Below are 22,020 nucleotides of genomic sequence, written 5' to 3' on the forward strand. Positions count from 1 at the left end.
TTGTCGATCCATCAACAAATTGCCGATTCTCATAGATTTGTAGACAATACTAGGCCATTATAATGTGCTCATATATTTCACAGCTTTTTGGACGAGACATAGCAAACAAACATTAGCGTGTATTATCTTTCCCAAGAATTGTTATCTGGCCCTTCGTCTGATTTACCGCCCGCCTAAAATAATAGAGCAGCGAGCTCCGTGAGCCAAAACTAATGTCTTGGCCAAATCTAGTATTATGTTATTTGAAGGCTTTGCCAGCCAGGTATTTTTCGTGTTGACCTAGGCATTATTATTCTATCCTCGTCTGTGGAAAGAAAGTAAGATTGAAACAACTTTAGTCATACCTCTACGAGCAGAAATAATGCTTCAATTGAAATATAAAATTGACTATAACATATTTAGAAATATATTTTTATTGCTCTCATGATGGTACATACAGGTCTCATAACAGGTCTTATATTTGTCCATGAGTATAGATTAGTTGTACCCTCGGATGTATTAGATATATTATTATTTATCCCTGAATTCCGCTAAAGCTCGGATAAATAGCCTTCCTGTTTGAAATAAAAAGTGTATGCTTCCACAAACCACGGAAACGGTGTCACTCAACCGACACTTGACCGTCGTTCCAGCTAACTAATTCCAGCGTATCCCCCCTAAGCCCCTATTACCGACGCGTTGCAAAGCTGAAGGAAAAACTGCTCGTATATGCAAAAAGTCTTTATGCATTTTAAGGGCGGCGCTCTCAACCCTATGCTTATAAAACCGCAGAACGCGATGGAGGAATTGAAAATAGAGCCCTTGTTATTTCGAGTACATGTGGAGTGGAATACAAAGGGGAACATTGTCTCTGCAGCCTCGTTATGCAGCGCTTCAGACATTCTGATAACAAACCGCGGTTAAGCGCACTCACAGAATAAATGTACTTCCCTATCCCCGTAGGCTACGGGGAATTAACCGCGTCAATTTTTAACTGCTGCATTAGCTCCTCGTTAAGTAGGTAGTTTTACTAGTAGTTTGACTATGTACTTAGTTGGATCACAAAAATAAGTACCTATTTAAACAATGATATAACCTTTTAGTTAGTTTACGGAAAAAGGATTGAACCTACTTACAAGTACCTACAAAGTACCCTATATGGCTTTATCTCTCCTAGTATTGAAGCCAAAACGATACATTGTTAAGTTGAAATGTTAAAATTCGCCAAACCACCCCATTTTGTTGTTAAAACTAAGAAGTGGATGGTAAGAACGTGAATACATATCCCTCGCTGAGTCATAGTTTCAAAAGAAGAAAAGTTGTGCACTGGCATTATTTTGTACTGACATATGAATATACAAGTTACGTAATAATGCACTCGACTCCCACAATTTACCACCTTTACATTTTATATTTTCAGCTCATTACTTATTTAGTAGCGTTCTGCTGAAATATTTTATTTACGCATTTCCGAGATACTTGAATTTATTTACCAATTGAGATCATTCAGTTTTTAATGCCATTAAATCCCAATTTAGTAGCGACGCGCAAAAAGAGCTGATTTTCACACAAAAGATCGACTTGAAATAAATGGACAGCGCTTTGACCAATGACCTTATTCAATAAAGGGACAGGACAAAAAGTTCGTATTAAAAATGGCATCTCCAGGCGATGGAATTACTAGGAATCAATTTATAACGTGAATTCGGCAGTTGTGTCCATCGAGCCGTGCGACCGAAGCTCAAGTAGGGGGCAATTCGTCAATGTCTGAAGTAAAGCCTCTTAAACGCGTTTCTAAAACACGACGAGGCCGCACCGCGCCGCTGTCCACTCTGCTGCTTCCTACAATCGATAAGACACACCCATTACTTATATGGATATCTATCACTCTTGCCTCCGTACCAGACAAAATTAATCTTCTTTTTCTGTTGGTAAGCGCTACAATTGTGTTAAAGAGTTCGCATTTTAAAACACATTTGTTAAGTATATCTGCGGAAAAATACAGTCCGTGTAACAAAGGCAGGTATGTGCAAGAAATGAGCAAATAAATCAATTACACACCGCCATGGCGCGCCACGGGAAATAATTGGATTTGTACTCAAGCGCCCTGGGGGCCGATCGCTAGTTTATTGTCTAACATTCTTCACGTTACAAGGAAAAGCTTGTAAATCTTTAGAAAGAAAACTTATTTTAGGAATAACGGCTTTGACAAAAAAGGACTTCCGCTTTTTTCGAGCGCTTCCTGTTAAAAAATAATTACAGTTTGTCATGGATACTAAGCTACAAGGACATTATAGCGTATGCTGATCCTTAAAACAGCGTAGATAGCAAAAAATTATCTACATAGGAATTATCTTCATTTTCCTGATATTACTCATTACTAGAAAAGTGGGACAAATATGCAAAAAATATTACCTAAGTTAAGGTGGGGTAAGACTATTACCGGGGTAAGACTATCACTTGTATGGAATCCTCATACTGTTTGTCTTGCCCCGAGCAAAATAATCAATGCTAGTCTTACCCCACCTTACCTGATATAACTTTCATAGTTACAACATTAGGTAGTTGATAAAGCATACCTAACATTATTTCACCCCTCTTTTAATGAGTATCTTAAAATCTTATTAAAATTCATCGACTACGATTACTACCAATTACAAATGTCTATCAAAACCATAAGATAGACCTTTCTGAAACAGATATAGTTTTCTAAAGCACTCCCGATTCAAGTAATCGAATGCGTACCTCGCTCACACCAATTATATCCAGACGTCACAGTTGTCACTCGCAAACAATTTGGTTTTGGATATAAATATAATCCAAAACCAAATTGTTTCATCAGTAATCAAGAGAGTCATTTAATTAAAACTTGAACAAGTAACTCATAAAACTAAGCCCGAAATCTTTGTCGTCGCCCGCCCGCTGAAATTACTCTGAAACTTGCCTCAAACTTATAGTTACTCTCGTTAACTAACAAGTGTAGAAGTTTTAACTACACTTTACGCGATTATACGCTGCCTGCTCTGTTATACACCGATTTACAATGGATCTACACAAACAGTCTAAACACGTTGGTTACGTAGAAGAGCGTTTGAAACGAGAAAGCGGCCAAATTTTCAGGTACGACGGAAGTTTCACGTACGCTTATGGTACACACAAAGGGTCAAACAAAGATGTAGTGGTATATTAATAACCCTTTATATCAAGCTTATACATTCTAGATTTTACATACACTTAAAACGAAAAGTTGCATTTGCGTTTTATTCCAGGATTGCTTCTAAATAAATAAAACGTTTTCCAGATTTAAACGCAATTTTCTCGCTGGCCAAACACATGGTAGAACTGCGAATGCAAGCCATAAAATTGTATTTTTTTAAATCCAGCTGCGAACTATTAGCCGGTACATTAACACAGCTACATAACGCAAACAGTGTACGGGTAACTGAAAATTGCAGACGCAGGCGGTTAAACTGACTGTGAAAATAATGGCCCCTAACTAATGTTGCTTCTTAAATTGACTGCCACTTAGCGTCCAAAGATGAAATAATTATTTTGGTTTAATATTTTTTTTTTGATAATAGTAAAAGGATCTTGATTAATTTATTTTCTGCTTCAAATAAAAAACCAAAGCCTTAATTTTATATGTTTTGTTGATTATTTTTGTACCATGTGGAACAGTTTTGTAAATTGTAATTTTAACGGAGTTGAATATTTTCCTCAGTCTTCCTTTGACTATGAACACTGTAAAGGGTTCGAAACATCGCTACTAATTATGTAATATTGGCTAAGTCATTTTGCCAGTATAGTGGAGTTTTATATAATAACGGTACCTACAAACACGCCCACACGACGTTGTCGGAATAAACAATAGAGATCCTAATCAGAATTTAATACAATCGTAAATTTAAAACCAGGTTCGTTAACTAATATAAAACAAACATGAAACAATTAAGCCTACACGCCATCCTGAGCTTCACATGCACCTAATTTCATTCCATATCCTCCTACCTACTCTCACATTCAGGTTGTAACGTATGCGTCATTATGACGGTGGGCTCATTCAACCAACTATTTCCTCGCTGAAAATGCCCCGGAAATTAAAACCAGAGAAAAGTCGCACTGGACACTTAACTTTCGGAGAGGGTTTAAATTAAATACATTTCTAGTTTGTTTACAAACTACTAGCTTATACTACGGTTATAAAATATATGGAAATAAGTACTTACAGTTTATTTAACATGAAGGATTAAAAGAATTGTTATTTGTTTTACAAGGGGGCAAAGTTGTTGTTTAACCGCTCGTGCTAATATTGATACTCGAGCATGCGAAAGATTCCAAAATTGAACCACGAGCGTAGCGAGTGGTTCGAAAAATGGAATCTTGCGCTTTGCGAGGGTTTCAAAGCACGAGGGTTAAACAAAATTTGCCCCCAAGTGAAACACAAAATTTTTCACCACACCAACCCGAAGCAAATATTAAATGTAAAATATCAAACAAAATATATAATATTTATCATCCAAAATCATCATTTAAAAGTCAATTCTACCAGCAAATATAAGAAAACAACTCAAAATTTGCATTTGATTACTTTGCCTCACATGTGAATTACTAATAGCAAAGTGCAACTTTGCTCTAAACTCGGTCTAGAGGATTCCTAGTCAATGCGTTAAGGGGTTCGGTTCTGGGATGCAGTATCTAATTCCTCTTCACATTGTTTTTAAATAATCTAAAAACACATCTTCATCTTTTGAGACTGTTCCTTGTCAACACATTGCGATCATTTGCATATTCGAGTGATAAGAGAGACAAATAGATGAACTTACGGTTTTCATATTTGGCGGTTACTTACTCCCGATAACCAGATGCACAACTTAGGGCCACCGCACGCTAGCATCTCCCGTGCGTCGTCGGCGGCTAGTCAACTCTATGGCAGCTGCTGGACGCAACGTTGACACAACTGCGCAGCGACGCCTTTTTCCATAGTGCCAAAGAGAATAGATAGTATAGAGGGGTCCTGTCATAGTAAATTTTGTAGTCACAGTAAATTTACTGCCATCTATCGACACACGACTAAAACTCAAAATGAAAACGTATAAAACTATCAAAATAATGTATATATATGGATAAATGATTTTATTATTTTTATATCATTTTGACCCATGTTCATTCACTGATACCTATGTGTTAAAATTGTTAAATATGAAACGGTGTCGTCAACGCCATCTAGCCGACCATAGGCCAAAGGTGTGTGCGCCATCTATCCGAGAATGACTTTTTCTTGATTTCCGAGGCACGTTTTTTCCTTAGACTTTATTCATCTTATACGGAGTTACATATGTCTTTGATAGTGCTGACTAGACGACGACGCTCAAAAGACGCTAAAGTAGGGTGGCCCTTATGTATTGTTAAATAGCCTAGATATAGTTTCAATTTTATTATTAATTAGTAGCAAATAGGATATTGTTACATCGCTCGTAAATGACAGAGTTATATTGAAGATGATCTATACCAATGAAATTGGATGTCTAGATAAAAATAAAAACATCGCTACGGTAAATACCTACTACTACTCTGATATCGTTCGAACCTCATAAAGTTTTGTATAAATGCCCGTATTTGCTCTTTTTCGGACAAAAATATGTGTGCAATATATTTTCTCGGTACAGGAATTAAATCTGTCACAAGTGCGCTGGCCGGATATGCCCACGATAAATGTGGGTTACATACAATCGCTTTCGAAATATTGTTGAAGTTGAACATCTGAAATTTATGAGATTCTATCTCAGAAAAGTTAATGCTGGTACTCTTCGAATTCGATTGTATACCTATACAGATAACTATTATACGTATTTAAGTCTGTGTTTGTTATTTTTCCATAGCTATAGGTATTTTATTTTTCAAGTTTGCCATTGACAATATCAAAGTAATAGTTTCTTATCTTATATTACTCGTATTTGATTGAAAATTTCACATATTTTTAGGATTAATCTAATCCTAAAATTTGTGAAAATTAAATTTTAATTTTATAGTAAGTGTATACGAGTAAAATTGTATATTTATATTAAATTGCTACACGATTTTACAAAGGCAAACACCATGTATTAAAAAGGCAACCTAATTGATCTTGGACTCGTTACAGTCGTCTAATGAGTTCAAGCCAAGCTGACGTCCATTTACCTATTTGAAAGTATAGTTGGCGATGAAGGGCGATAAACCAGTATTTTTTGAGTAAAAACTCGTTAGCTAACAGCATTGGTACCTAATAGTATTTAATTGCAAAAATCCATCAAGACGTCAACAAGAGGCAATAAATGATAATTATGTCAACTTTATACTTTCATTAACAAAGAAAGTGAAGTACTTAGTTACTTTCGCATCAACCTAATTACCATAAGACCAAGCCCGGGTTAACTAGCTGACTCTGAGAGCTCCTTATCAGCCGGGAACAGTTAAATAAAAACAAAACGAGCTAACAGGCTAATCACGTTATCACTCGGGTACAGTGACGTCATTAAGACTCAACTTTGTAAGTACTTCACTCAGTTGGCATCAAAGAAGCGGACATCACAGAACTGTGCGGAGACTACGGAGTAATGTTCGTGGACTTGTAGAACAAGTGACGTCCTGTGTTATACCCAAATAACGAAAAGTGAGTGAAATTATTCTATTTTGTGTCGATATTTGGTTATTCTATTTTTAAATTTAACGTAAACAAGTATGTTTGTTTATAAATGTTACAATTTAAATAAGTTAATTTCTGAAAGTGCTTTAGGTACTTATATATTTTACTGCTATGGAAATATACACTATGTATAATTATTTTAGTTAGTTCGTGCTTTGTTTAAACTACAAGCGAATAGATATCTACATAGGTAGGTACTGTATCAGTTAGTTGCAAACTTCAAGCAGTTTCTAGCTTAATCACTGTACAGTCAGCATCAGTAGCGGTTGAAACTACATGCATAAGTATCTGAAAGGATCTTATATCTCAGCATTACGCGTTGGAAAGTATTTGCCACAGTCTGAATGTTATACATGTAGAGTATTGTAGAGATATATTTTTGTTGACATGTATGACTTGTTATGTAACTTTTGACGCCGAGTCTGATACGCTACTTTTACTGCTGACTGTACCTAGTGTATAGTGAAAATAACTTTTAGCAATGTTTAATCCCAGGAAAAATACCTTTCACTAGCAAATGGTTCAATATCAATCGTGTGTTCGTTAGGCATCCATTTACTAGCAGAACATGATAGGCTTCTGAGATGGATAATTATATAACCTGTCATTTTCCTTTCATCCAATATTCAAAAGTGTGTTTATGTTAGACGGATGAATGTTATATTTACACTAGTTTAGTAAAAGGCGTGTTAAAGGAAATTACAAGGCAGATGTATTTGCGCTCTAGTCCCGACGGAGGCTCTGGCGTCTTCCCTACCTATCCTACGGGGAGGGCATCGACAGTCAGTACAGTCACTCTGGGAATTGAATCAATATGTCGAAGAAACTCCACGCTTTTCGATCTCCGTCACACTTAGCAATAGGTATATGCCTCAGAGTCGGCTATTCCTGATCGAAAGTGCTGAATAACACGTAGTCGAAGTGGAATCGTTTTTACATTCGAATTTGTCTCTATTTCCGTTTAAATTAATTTTGAGCATGAACTTGATCTATAAATTCTATAAGTCCCTCCTACAACCCTCTCTCCCTCCCTCCCTCTGTACTCCTATTACAATCTAAATCCTCTTCCCTAGACATTAAGGTCGTAAGCTATATTATGATGACTACTATGACTATGCTAACATGCATTATCTTTGTTTGTTTGTATGTGTATGCGTGATATCTTAAATTCTAATTGTTCAAAAATTTCAAGTTAAGATTTTATACTACCTATGCTCAGCTTATTTTTTGTTTTGTATCGTCGTATATTCGTTTTGAAGACTACGTACGGTCTATTAACTACTCGTCATCGAGATATATTTTAATCTCACCTAAGATGTCCATAGTATTTTTTATTATTTTCTTAAACTACTTTTTAATTTTCTTCATTTTGTATAAGTATTTAAAAAGTAATATAGGGATATAGAAATAGATGAATATTAAGAAATTAAAACGAATGCAGCATTATGTAATCTCAGTCCGACATAGGCACTCATTGGTGTTTAATAACATTGCTACAGGTTTATCAATATTCATTATCATCTGACCCTGTTATCACTGACCTCGTCACCCGTGCCGTAATATCACACATATTACCTAATCGGAAAATAAAAGCCCATATAAAAAGCATAAAAGCTGTTAAACCGCGTTCCAACTTCATGGAACTGCAGCAAGTGGCACAAATATGGGGCTGGCACGCCGCTCGCGCCCTGGGCGAGCGAGGTTCCCTTGCCAAATGTGCCATCCGATAACGCCAGAGCATTGTAGCAAATTTACAACCACCCTATTAGCACTAAATCTAAACATTAACCCGATTCCGGTAACCAAACTTCACGGTTACTTGCCCGAAATATCGGTCACAGAAAACAGATATTTTAAGTCAACACTTCGCCGCTCTTGGCGAGCGCTCTTGGATTATAAACATCTAAATGCAAGATAAAATACGGTGCTTACTGCTTTTGAACGTACGGATTTGAGAATGCATGTTACTGTACTGATTTTATTCTTTTCATTTAGTTAGAATACTTCATTAGTAACTGTGACTAAGAGAGTTTAGTTTAACATATTATATTATGTTATGTGCATAATTGCACATCGATCGACCGTGACGTGAAAAATAGAATAATTGCGACATGAAATGGCGACAGGTCTCTGGAACAACTTGCAAGAGGCATACACGATATAGTTTGCAAAACTTTGTTTTTTATTTATCTCATTTACCCCCCAAAAGTACCCCTTATGTTTAAAATTCATTTATTTACGTTACATGTCCGTCTTCGGATCACAGATTGACATATGTGTACCAAATTTCAACTTAATTGGTTCAGTAGTTTTGGAGAAAATAGGCTGTGACAGACGGACAGTCAGACACACGAGTGATCCTATAAGGGTTCCGTTTTCTGATTTTGAGGTACGGAACCCTAAAAACGATGTATGGATTGTGTGAAAGAGGATATGAGAAAGAAAGGAGTGCTGAGGTGACGAAAGATAGAGGAGAATGGAAGAGAAAAACATGTTGTGCCGATAAGAAGATGTGCATAATTGCATAATATGCCTGTATTGGTACATATTTCTTTGGCACGTCATGCACTCGATTGAACCGTCTTATTTGATTGAAGTAGGTATTAATTTTAGTATAGGCAATATATTTTTGTTTATTGTACCTAACTTGACTTTTTAATTATTTATGAACTTTAATAATAAATATATTATTTTTCAGGAATGACATCCTATAAGCTAACATTGTCTGAGCCGGTGATCCGAGACCGGCAGTTCACCAAACCGCTGATGTGTGGCCCGGGCCCCTGCGATGTTTGGCCATCCGTCGCCGAAGCCCTAACCAGGCCCGTCATATCGCCGATATGCGATGAATACTTTAACGTAAGTGTACTTAATAAGATATGGCTTCTCTTTTTAAATAAGTAGTAGAGGTAGCTACGCATCTAACTAATTAGTTGATTTTTTACCGGACCACAGAAAAAATAATACTTAAGAGTAATAATATTCTCTTCGATTACCGCGATTGTTACTCATTAAATAACATTATTTTATTGGTTTATATCGCGTATAATTAATTTAAAATATCCCCGACGTTTCGAAGAATTTACAGCGTTCGTTATTAACGGGAGACTGAGAAAAATATATTGTCAAAGTCAAAATGACAAGTTTATGGCTGGTAATGCATGCAAAACAGGCTCCGTTCATTACGATACATGTGCGAAAAGTAGGAAATTCGCAACGAGTGGCGATAAATTGAAACACGACCGAAGGGAGTTTTTATTTGACACGAGTTGCGAATTACCTTTTCGCACGTGTATTGTACAACGTTTTACAGTACATATGGCCCTTTAAATTTTTGACATACGCACGTATTGTCCTTAATCCCGGCGGGCGGCAAAGTAGCACCATATGTACTGTAAAAATAGTTTTATTTCACTCAAGAGTAATGTTGGAGATTGTACCTACTTACGCTACACAGTTATTATAGTGAGGATATTTTTATTTGGACGTGATAACGTCTTATAAATTGATGAACACCGGTAGCATGTACGAAAAAGTGTCACGTTGTGGACAGATCTCCATGGTAACATTGTGGACGGATCTCTATGGTAACGTTACGTAATGTAATGGTAATGTTTTCTTATGACGTTATCACACAAAATTATCGTCCGTAAACCGACTTTACAGCCTGTAAAGGTTGGCTGTAAAGTCGGTTTTTTTTTTTTTTTTTCTGTAGTATTTATTTCATTAGTGCGTGCATGTTGTTTTTTTCCAGGTGATGGACGACATTCGCGCGGGCATTCAATATTTATTCCAAACACGAAGCCCCCTGGTGCTCGCCATCAGCGGTTCAGGCCACACCGGTATGGAGACCATCATCAGCAACCTCCTCGCCCCTGGCGAGCTGTTGCTTGTCCCCAACAGGAGTATATGGGACGAACGAGCTACTAAAATGGCCAGTAGATATGGTCAGTCATAACAGTATTATTTTAGTATTGAATACACAATTATACATATATGTAAAATAGAGAAACATCATTACTTAAAAACATATCTCGCTGCATAGATTAGCCAGCTTTTTTGATATGTTCGTGATTTTACAAAATTGGTGGACTTAATGCATCTCGAATAGAGAATGCAATCTCGCACCAACATTGGCGATTCGAGATCTCGCACGAAAAATCTGAATCGAGATAGGGTGTTTCGAGATCTCGGCCGTCACACTTTCGAGATCGAGATTAATCTCGACGAGATCGAGATTTGACAAAGTAATTAAAATGTGTTATTTTAAGCAAAAATCTCTAAGAATTCCGTATATACCTACTACTTATTTAGAGTACGGCATGTTTTATTTTGAAGATCAACAAATTAATCAACATTTAACAAAAAACAACTTTTATTAAAAAAAAAACAAATAATATCCATGTTGCTCTAATTTGCATGTAATTATGAAAAAGTGGTATTAAATAAATAAATAAATATTATAGGACATTTTTACGCAAATTGACTAAGCCCCACGGTAAGCTCAAGAAAGCTTGTGTTGTGCGTACACAGACAACGATATATATAATATATAAATACTTAAATACATAGAAAACAACCATGACTCAGGAACAAATATCTGTATCATCATACAAATAAATGCCCTCACCAGGATTCGAACCCGGAACCATCGGCTTCATAGGCAGGGTCACTACCCACTAGGCCAGACTGGTTGTCAATACTAATTACTTCTAATTTTACAAAATTGTAATCAGAGGCAACTACATGCTCAGTTGATTTTTTTGAAAGCAGTCAGCAACTTACAAAAAAATGTAGGGTAAGCGAGAATAAATCATAAATAATTGTGACTGGGTACCTTAAGGTCGTCCGATTTTTCCGCACAGAGCGCGCCACAGTGCTTGTATCGTCAGCTAAAGCCGGCCGCATACAATAGCACTGCCTGAACAACACGAACGTAAGGTCAAAAAGATTACTCAAAACAAAGTAATTCACACGGATCAATCTTTCAATCTCGTTCGAGATCTCGAAAATATTAATCAAGATCTCGACCGAGATTGCTAAAATCAAGATTTCCTGTCAACGAGATTGAATCTCGAAAATTCGTGCGAGATCTCGCGAGATCTTGAAATTGCGAGATCGAGATTGCATTCCCTAATCTCGAACAACAAACCTTGTCAGTTTGTCACTTACATTATATATATATATATATATATATATATATATATATATATAGTCTATTCTAAAAAAGCTTGAATAATAAGTCGAATATTCATATAATTCTTAGTCACGTATAGTTGTACAGTATAAATGCACAGAGCGCTCAGATCAAACTACCTATTCCGGCACAGATGGCAGACGAAATGGTCGATTAGAGATTTTCAAATATTTTTTACATTCGATAAAACCGCATGCACACACGTCACTTGTTCCGTGCACCGCCGCAGAATATTTAACAGTGCTTCATGTTGCCCCATTGCTCGGAACACTCGACTGTAACGCATGAACGCCCACCAAAAATGAAGACCGTTGCATAACTAAATCGCTTTATTACTCATACTCATACTCATACTCATACTCATATTTTATTGATAATATAAATTACAGGTCAGGCTTACATGACTAAAACCTTACCTTTACCTTACCTTAAATTTTTACCTATGTATATATACGAGTATTTTGCAATACGCACAATTTTGTCACATGTGCACACACTTACCTAATTGTGACCAGGCAATTGATTTCTTTTTAGACAGTCATAACAGACATTATCTTTTCAAGCCTTTTTATTCGCACTTTTTATTAACACCGTAGCTTATGGTCGATTGCAACTCCAAATATGACATGAGTGCAACCCTCTAAGCGTATATAAGAATCCACTGTCTAACATTTTAAGGAAAACGCAGATCCCGCATCTTGAATCCCGTGCATCCTTGGCGACTCTTGATCTGAAGTATTTTATTAAACTCGACGGAGCCTTAAAAATATTGATCAAAAACTTAGCACATTTCGAATTTTATTATCACTTCAAAAGCACTGAAACAACATCGTAACTGACAAGATAATTTTACTTTTTCAGGTATTAAAGTGGAGACAATTGAGACTTCAGTACCGTTTACAACTTTTTCATTGGAAGACATAGAGTCAGCATTGAAGAAACACCGTCCAGCTGGGATGTTCATCACACACGGGGACTCTTCGACGGGCACCGTCCAAAGTTTGGAGGGTCTCGGCAAGCTCTGCCATAAGTAAGATTACTTAAAACCAAAATATTACTTTGCGAATCCGCGAAAAGATACGCAAGTAAGTGTAACGGATTAGCACTGATTGACTAGCACGTTATCTTTTCGCGGATTAGCAAAGTAATATTTTGGTCTTAATTAATATGGATTTCAGTAAAATTAATTTGATTCTTATAATTTCTTTTTATATAGGTATGTTAACAATTCATGACAGCTTATAGCCAGCTACAGATTTTAAAAGCTTGATATGTTTTTTTTTTTTAACCAAACTGAAGTCTATATCTCTCGCATCGTTCATCTTTATATAAATTTGAAAAGCATGCATCATTGATAAAAAATGGAAACAAGCAGTCAATTACTCTATACAAAGGAATTGGTATAATAAAAAAAACCGGGCAAGTGCGAGTCGGACTCGCACAGGAAGGGTTCCGTATATAAAAACGGTCACCCATCCAAGTATTGACCCCGCCCGACGTTGCTTAACTTCGGTCAAAAATCACGTTTGTTGTATGGGAGCCCCACTTAAATCTTTATTTTATTCTGTTTTTAGTATTTGTTGTTATAGCGGCAACAGAAATACATCATCTGTGAAAATTTCAGAGATGATGTATTTCTATCACAGATCACGAGATACAGCCTGGTGACAGACGGACGGACGGACGGACGGACAGCGGAGTCTTAGTATGTAATAGGGTCCCGTTTTACCCTTTGGGTACGGAACCCTAAAAAATCTGAATCCGAAACTCGGATATATCTAAGCCATCTTCGTTCAGCTTTGCGAGTATTTAAGAGTATCATCAACGATTTTTTTAATTAAAAAATGTAGTAAATGTGTTTGTGTAATGTGTTAAGGTACTATACATACTTAAATTTAATTTGTAAATGACGTCACTTTGTCATTTTTTACTCGACTACTAACAGCCATTACAAAATTGCTATAATCAATAATTGTTAACTCATAAAGTATCGTTTTACATGTTTGACGTGTCTAAAGAACTAGTACATTTTCATTCCACTTAAACTCTTCTGAAAGTGGTTAGTAGTGAGACGACCCAATCCGGAACATAGTAAAACTCTTTCATGTGACCTCATTTCGACAGGTCGAAGTTTCAAATCACATATAACGATCCCAGGTACATAAAGGCACAGTTGAACTATTTTGTTTCGTGTTATATTATATATATTAACGTAGAGATATATGATATCAGACCAACAATGATTTTATATTTACAGTGCCAATTGTTTGCAAACAAGATATTTTTCAATAAATACTATTAAAACAACTGGCATTCCTAATCGAACTAATTTAAAATCTAGACTATCACCTCGGAATATCTAAGTAGCCAAACTCGAAGTGTAATTAGACTGTCTGCTACAATCTGAAAAGGTCTGTGCAAATACCTATAAATACTTAGTGAAAAAACGCTCACCGACTCCCAGGAACACGGTAACTATTTTAGCCGGGCTTCTTTCAGTGCCAAGCTAAAAAGAAAACGAACTTTCAGGAGAAAAACTCTTCGATTGCCCTCTGTGAATAGGGACACAAGAGGCCGAACAATTTAATTATATTCGCTCTCTCTTTTCTCCGTGACTTGACTTTTTGCGCGTCCCAGGTCTCCGGATCCTGGGTGAGATGAAAAACTCTTTTAATTGTATCCTGAGAACGACTGCAATTAGCATGCAAAGCAAAATGGAAAGTGCACGGAAGATACAAACTTTCTGCAACCGCATTCTGGAACTTTCTTTTAAATTAACGCTTCTGTCTGCCGTTTTAATTTTATTACGTACTAGTGGCAGTTTTAAGTTAGGTTGATTAAAACTAACTAGTTTACAACTTACAGCAATTTTGTAACTTTTACGTAGTGTTGCAATCTTCTTTGTTACTACTTGTATTTACATACTCAGGTTAGCACTGACTCTACTGAAGACTGCAACCCTAGCATGCAACATAGGTTTAGACCTATTTCAAATATGGAAATGACATCTTGTGATAAAAATTAAGTAATGCAGTGACCGGCCGCGACCTTTTGTGATAATATCATGTAAGCGATGAATTTTAAAAGCGTTTTGTATGACAAATGAAGGTGAGAGAATATATAAACAATTATGAAATATCAGATCTATATCACTGCATTTATTATCTTATAGAGCTGCTGAAAAAACCCTAATTTGCTAATTTATTAAGGCATCGAAGTGTGATGCAATGGCATGGATATTGAATATTGTATGAGTGACGTCCGTGATGAGCTGATGGCTGATGGCGTGGTGGCTGATGGGCTATGTACAGTCAGCTCCAGAGAAAAGGTACCCCCTCCTCCCTGCATAGAAGTTTAAGGTGCTATGCTGCAGTATTGCTGACTGTACCTATCAATGTTACAAAGATATAGTTTTACCTTACTTTTACACATACAGTACCTATTTTTTGTCTTTTATTCGTTAGGTTCAGGGCCGGTGTGATGAAAAAGTCGTCTTATAATGTAATTACCACGACACAATATTGTTTTCAGATATGGAACTCTGCTGCTAGTCGACACCGTGGTGTCTCTTGGTGCAGTTCCGTTCTTCATGGACGAGTGGGGCGTAGACGGCGTCTACACTTCAGGCCAGAAAGCGTTAAGCGGGCCTGCTGGCATATCACCTGTAGCTTTCAGCGCCCGAGCAGAGTACGTTACCTATCTCCTTATAAATAACAGTTGGGTTTGAACTAAATAGGTTTAATCCTCACGAGCCCACTGTGTGTCTTGAGTTTCTTTGTTTGATATTCCTGCTCTACATCCCTTTTTTTTATTTAACTAATCCTAATTATAAAAGGTATTTTTCAATTTGAATGATTTGATGAATTTTTATTATAGGTACTTAATACTTGAGTTAATTACTTAATATGTTAGCCACTTATATGCTATAAACTACTTTATAATGGGACAAACCCCAAACCACGTATACTGAGCTATGGCTATAATCAGCCTCAATGAAACGCATGAAGAAGAAGCGTATGAAACAACGCGCCAAAAGAATCTGACACCCTGGAATACTTTTCCAAATAACGATAAACATTTATAGTTCGCGATCAAAAGTATATCATACAGTCTAATTAGGTACCTATACGTAGAGACATGTGCGGCGTTCCATATCTAAAAGGTCCTAATTTGCCGAAATTCCCGTTGTAAAATAATTTCAATAGACGAATTTATTTAATAATAAATACTGCTGCCACTGCCACAGCTGGACACAGGCCTCCTCTCATGCGCGAGAGGGCTTGGGCTAAAGTCCCCACGCTAGCCCAATGCGGATTGGGGACTTCACATACACCTTTGAATTTATTCGCAGATGTATGCAGGAACAGGACGAATTTATTTAGGCTTTAATGAAATAATTTTGTACCTCTACCCAGTCTCCATAAGAAACCAGAGTTTTTAAATCTGCAACTCAATATTAATCAACAGATTAATTGTGCACACAAATTAGAGCGGTGACTTTTCCACAGACACCAAACGATATATTATACCGTTTTATGTAAATCTCCTAAAATCCCCTTGTACTTTTTCCGTGCACGTAAATGTCACTATCAATCACCCTATCCCGCGTTGTTGAGCCAGAATGTTCTGCTTGATAACCCTATCGAGCACTAAAATTGGGGCCCATTGGATAATAAAAAAACTTTTATGAGCACTTATTTTATACGCAATAAAAATATTCCACATTTATACAACACTCTCCTGCAGCACGCGAGCCTTTTCACACCGATAAGAAAACCGAAGGCAAATACCATAAATGGAGTAATTGAAATAAGTAATCTAATACACGACACGTACTTTGAGGGAATTGTAAAAGGTGATTTCACGAAAGCTGGTGTGAATGGAATAAATTATTGCTCCAGCTAAATGCATGTAGGGAGTCGATCCTTACGCCTATCGATCAGTACATTATACTCGTATAAAAGATTAACCCCCTTATTCATAAAACTTTACTTGCCTGATTTAGTTAAATTATGTTTTATCCCTTTCTTATAAATACATAAGTCAAAATTACAGATAAAGACAAACGGTTATTAGCTAATTGAGGCTTGTAGCGCGTTTAGCATTTAGTTAATTGGAAATGTCATCGCTGTCATTTTATTTACGAAACAGTCTACCGATTTTTGCAGGGGAGGGGACGTCAAATGTATTGCTATTTCTACATGATTTGTACGTAACGTACAAAAAATAGCCATGTCAATCCATACAAAAGTTTGTACAATTGTGCAAGTTTTTCGGCAGAGGGGTAAGTTCTTAAAGGCGACTCCAGTTATTAAATGTTCTAAGGGGTTTATGAATAACTTTATAAGAATTTTACTTATGTATCTTTAAGAAATACATTGCAAATAAGATCGTAACTTCAATGCAAAACTCCTGCGGAGTTTTCATGAAAAATATTAAGAATGTTCTAATATAGATATGGTTTGATTCCAGAGCAAAGATAAACAACAGGAAGCACGAGCCACCGTTTTACTTCGACATGAAGTTATTGGCTCAGCAATGGAACTGTTATGACAAGATCCGTGTGTAAGTATTTATTTAACCCATTTCCTTCCCGATAGATATTGCAATAACGATAGCTTAGAATAAATTGAAAGTTTTATCACAAGAGAGTGCTGGTAGACTAGCAAATTTGTTGATGCTGCACAGAATGCGTAGGTATGTATTGTAGAGTTTGTTTGCTTTAAATCATTTAATAAAGATTTGTACCGTATAATGCTCCAAAAGTTGCTCCTATATTTAAAAACTAGTTTAAAATTTAAAATTATGATATACATATACGCCGATTTAAAGTACCTAGACCATCACTACTACCATGTTTTAACACTTGAATGAGGTTGTGATATAGTTTTCGTATATAAAAACGATAAGAGAGCATGATAACTCAGTAGGAAGCACCATAAGCACATTTTACGGTAACAATCAATGCGGAAAGGCTTGTAAAACATATTGGGACAAATCATCTTTACTCAAATCATATTAAACAGCTCTCACTATTCCATCAGGCACATTTGTTTACTTACCATTATTATATTATACTTACCGTTATAGCTACCATCACACATTAAGTCCACCACTTGTGTGGGCGCTCCGTCGTTGCTTGGAAGAAGTCATCAGCGAAACTCTTCCCAAATCCTGGGCCCGCCATGCAGCAGTCACCGCGCGCTTCCACAAACGTCTGCAGGACTACGGATTCCAGTTCCTCATCAAGAAACACGAGGATCGACTGGTCACCGTCACCACCATTGCATTGCCGAGGGGATACGATTTAAAGCAGTTCGTGGATCACATGAGAGCCAAGTGAGTATAACTGATTGTTTGCTGAACTTAAACGAAATGAATAATTCGTTCACAAAAAAAATATACCGGTTGTGTGAAACCGCATATTACACAAGAGTAAGACACGTATTCAATTCAATTATCATTTGTTCACAAGATCATTATGGTACTTATATTATAGCACCATCGTATTAAATAATTTTTAAATTATTATAAGAGTTAGGAGCATTCATAAATTTGTATGAAATCTGTTTTTCGCTCCTAACTTTTACAATCACCAAAAAATCTAAAAAAGGTCAGACCGGGCATAGCTATGGTTAATATATATCAAATTATGTCAAAATATTTTCCATAATGTCAATATCCAGAGAGGAAAATGGGGACTACGTTTGTATGGAGAAACGGCCGTCCCCTTTCCTCTTTATATACTTTTTTTCTACTAAGTGACTAATATAAATAATATTGCTTCCTTCTATATTTTTATATACAATCTTAATGTTTTATAGGCACAATATCATGATAATGGCAGGGCTGGGACCTACCGTCGGCAAAGCTTTGAGGATCGGCATCATGGGAGTTAACTCTACTATGGAAGTGGCGGACCAGGTCGCGGACGCGATGGCAGAAACCATGCGAGCTTTGACCAAATCATCACTTTGAGTTCCATTTATTTTGTAGTTTATCTTGCTGCGCATAGCGGGATTAGAACCCGTGACTTTCAGTCACATCGAGATTCGTCGCTCTTATTTTATTTTATTCAGTCACAGTTATTTTATTCTTGTTTAATATGCTATAAGGAGGTTCTCACCGACATCTACCGCAAGAACGCTTAAACTTCTTGACGTTTACGCGTCGTTTTTTTTATTTTTTCGTCAGTTCTTTATTGACTACCTATGAATAGAATGATCTCTTCTATTTACTACTAGGAACTAGTAGTACCTCACGATTTTCATGTAAGTACATATGTATTAGGTACATATTTCAGGGAGTTACTAAAATATACCTATGGGTCTTTACGCAAAGGTTTAGAAATATTTCTTACAGTTTACTTATTTAACCCTTTACCGGATACGAAGCCATATACGTCGGATATGATATTCAACTTGATAGCTATTAAAGTTCAAATTTAAACAAATATGTTTATTGCATGCAGTAAGGGGTTAAGTTTATATTATCAAAGCACTTTATGTACAACAATTATTTATGTCGTAGTTTTTTAAGGTACCTATTAGCAGAGTAGATCGAAACGTAATTAAAACCAAGTTGACTGTTGTGTTCACAGGTAATTTTATTTCTTTAACCGTACTGTTTACAAACTATTGATCGAGTTTAAACAACTCACGATATGCAAATTTAGGAAGACATTAAATTAAACATGTCAAAGGTATAATAACGAAATGGTTGATCAAAATTTGGTTCAGTTTTGAAGTCCTCTCCGTATGCGCATACTCGCCATCAGATGTATTGGAGCGGCCAAAGTGGTCATCAATAAAGTGCATACTACGATATATATTTTTGAGCACTTTGGCCATTCTAATATATTTAATGGCAACTGTACATACTTACATATAACAGAAACATATTGGCAACACGACACATGGAGGACCGTGTGGCTATAATAGTATTACCTACGTCATTCGCCATTCAATAGATGACATAGATAATTATAATAATTGTTAAATAATAAAACATTGCAGTACAAGCGAATTCATAGTATCCTTTATGGCCATTAGTTTATGTTATTCGCAAGCCATAGTGCTACTTTCATATTGTTAGATTAAACATTAAATCAAGAGAACTCCTTGTGCCTTTGTTATTGAGTGATATCCATATCGCTGGCCCCAGTGTTGGCCGAACGTTAATTGCAACTGACCATTAACCATTACAAATTGAACCGTAAACAGTAACGGACGGTTACAGTTGACGGGTCAACTTGTACTGGTTAATGGTCAAGAATTTTCAATTGCATTAACGTTTCGGCCAACACTGGCTGGCCCAATATTACAGGGTTCTATGTTACAATTTCAAGATAGTTGAAATTCGACTTAATGTCACTATGACAATGTTCAAATTTCAGTTCGATAAAAGTGAAACATAGAACCCTGTAATATTGGGGCAGCGAATTATTACATCCACAAATAGCCGTAACATAAAATGTAATCACAAAATCAAATACATATTTTGATGGACTAGAACCCACAATAACGTGAATTTTGTTCTTTATGGCTAATTTTTAAAAATCCTTAAGTTAAAAGTATTACTTAAGTAACTTATAAAGAATTGTAAAATTATCTCTCAAAATGGTTCTTGGCTACCTGGCTTCCCCCTTCAAACATTTGGACTAGCTTCCTTAATTACGTAACTAATCGTTAACCTAGTAATTAATCAAACTAGTCGCTACCTACTTATTGAACCATAGCAGTACAATCCTTATGTAATCAGTATAAAATAATATACAATGCAAAACGTTAATTACTATGTAGCAATTAAACATTACCGTAAAGTGATACCTAAATTATTTACACATTCACATTCCGGCGACGAGATGTCGGTCGCCACAACTTATCTGCACCTATTTATAACCTACGTGACATAATTACTTATAATGAATGAATAACAATATCTGTCGCTTGAGGAGTCCGTGTGTGACTCGATTTCACGCACTGGCATACGTACACTCAATCAATATTGACCTGTAGGCCACTGTGCAAGCTCATCATAATGCCATAAACACGTCAATAAACGTTAGTGTAGCATTGGTGCTTTTCCAGTCGAGACCAGGATAAACCCTTTACATTATAGGCTATGAAACAATAGACGGAACGGCCAATGATGCTGATGAAACATATGACTGTTTTACAGTCGATAATATAAAAGCTTATCTTTGCTTTGCTGCAACGACTTAAAAGCACCTTCAGACAAGTTTCCATAGAGGACTACAAATTAAATTAGTTAACTGTACTGACATAAAACTAAAAGCAAATGCACAAATCAGGCGACCAATCCAATGATAGCTTGTGATGGTTCAAACACGACTACCTAAGCGTGCGTGACGCACATACACGTTACAATCGTAAATAAATATGCACATGAGTAAAGTAAAAAATAATAATTTATATTTACATTAAGAGAATATGGCACATCTTCAACGATATCAACCGCTCGCCTTCTCTCACTCCCGGGCGCGAGCTCTAATACTCTAAACGTGTTTATTGTGGGGTCAGCATGTAATGCGCCTATAAAATTTCGTGACATCATAATACCAATTAAAATACCGGTGGGTAAGTAAATATTCATCGCCGAATAATACACAGTAAAGCTAAAATTCGTCCGTCGATCGGAATCCCGGGCCGACGCGGTCGCGGCGCGACCGCCGACTACAACTAGACATTCGAATCGCACGAGTACATAAAAATATATCAGTCTATTAGAGCGAAGCGTTCACTCACTTAGCCTACGAGCCGTCCGGCGACGGGGTCCGACGGCGGGGCCCCGGGCACCCGTGTCATGTCAACACCCACCGGTCGGCTGGCCGTATCGGTGCAGCGTTAAGTCCCGCTAGCCGCAGATGTTAACATAGCAGGGTGGTCGGTCTCGGGGGTGGCGCCGGCCGCTCAGCTCGGCGGCGGCGGCGGCGGCGGGCGAGCCAGGCGCGGCGCGCGCTGGCGGTGGTGGCGCGGGCACGCGCAGCACGTGTCGCCCCGCCGCCGCCGCAAGCACGCGCCGCGCCCGCACCGTTTCTTCACACACGTCACCTCGCCATCCTGAAACATAGTATATAATAAGTAAAGTCGCCCTTCAAGCAAACGATTAGTCTAAATAGATAGATTTCACTCGTCAAAGC

At 36.9% G+C, this 22,020-nt stretch overlaps 2 protein-coding genes and 1 long non-coding RNA gene across 3 annotated transcripts in view; 2 read left to right on the forward strand and 1 right to left on the reverse strand.

Annotated features, from left to right (window-relative positions):
* The window catches only part of LOC134796061 (uncharacterized), a 540,671-nt gene that overhangs the window by 454,711 nt on the left and 63,940 nt on the right, over positions 1 to 22,020 (forward strand). The window lies entirely within an intron of this gene.
* LOC134796042 (alanine--glyoxylate aminotransferase-like) lies at positions 6,509 to 19,977 on the forward strand. The gene is made up of 8 exons (XM_063767967.1): positions 6,509 to 6,628; positions 9,360 to 9,520; positions 10,416 to 10,608; positions 12,720 to 12,888; positions 15,390 to 15,545; positions 17,331 to 17,423; positions 17,949 to 18,197; positions 18,683 to 19,977. The coding sequence occupies exons 2-8, from the start codon at positions 9,362 to 9,364 to the stop codon at positions 18,834 to 18,836; spliced, it is 1,173 nt and encodes a 390-aa protein (XP_063624037.1). The 5' UTR covers positions 6,509 to 6,628; positions 9,360 to 9,361; the 3' UTR covers positions 18,837 to 19,977.
* LOC134796020 (dorsal-ventral patterning protein Sog) overlaps positions 19,445 to 22,020 on the reverse strand; it is a 113,847-nt gene continuing 111,271 nt past the window's right edge. Inside the window, exon 16 of the mRNA XM_063767931.1 lies at positions 19,445 to 21,940. Coding sequence (XP_063624001.1) covers positions 21,791 to 21,940 — 150 coding nt within the window. The 3' untranslated portion in view covers positions 19,445 to 21,790. The remainder of the gene's footprint in view (positions 21,941 to 22,020) is intronic.

Source organism: Cydia splendana, chromosome 13 (assembly GCF_910591565.1).
Source record: "Cydia splendana chromosome 13, ilCydSple1.2, whole genome shotgun sequence".
NCBI classification, from domain to species: domain Eukaryota; kingdom Metazoa; phylum Arthropoda; class Insecta; order Lepidoptera; family Tortricidae; genus Cydia; species Cydia splendana.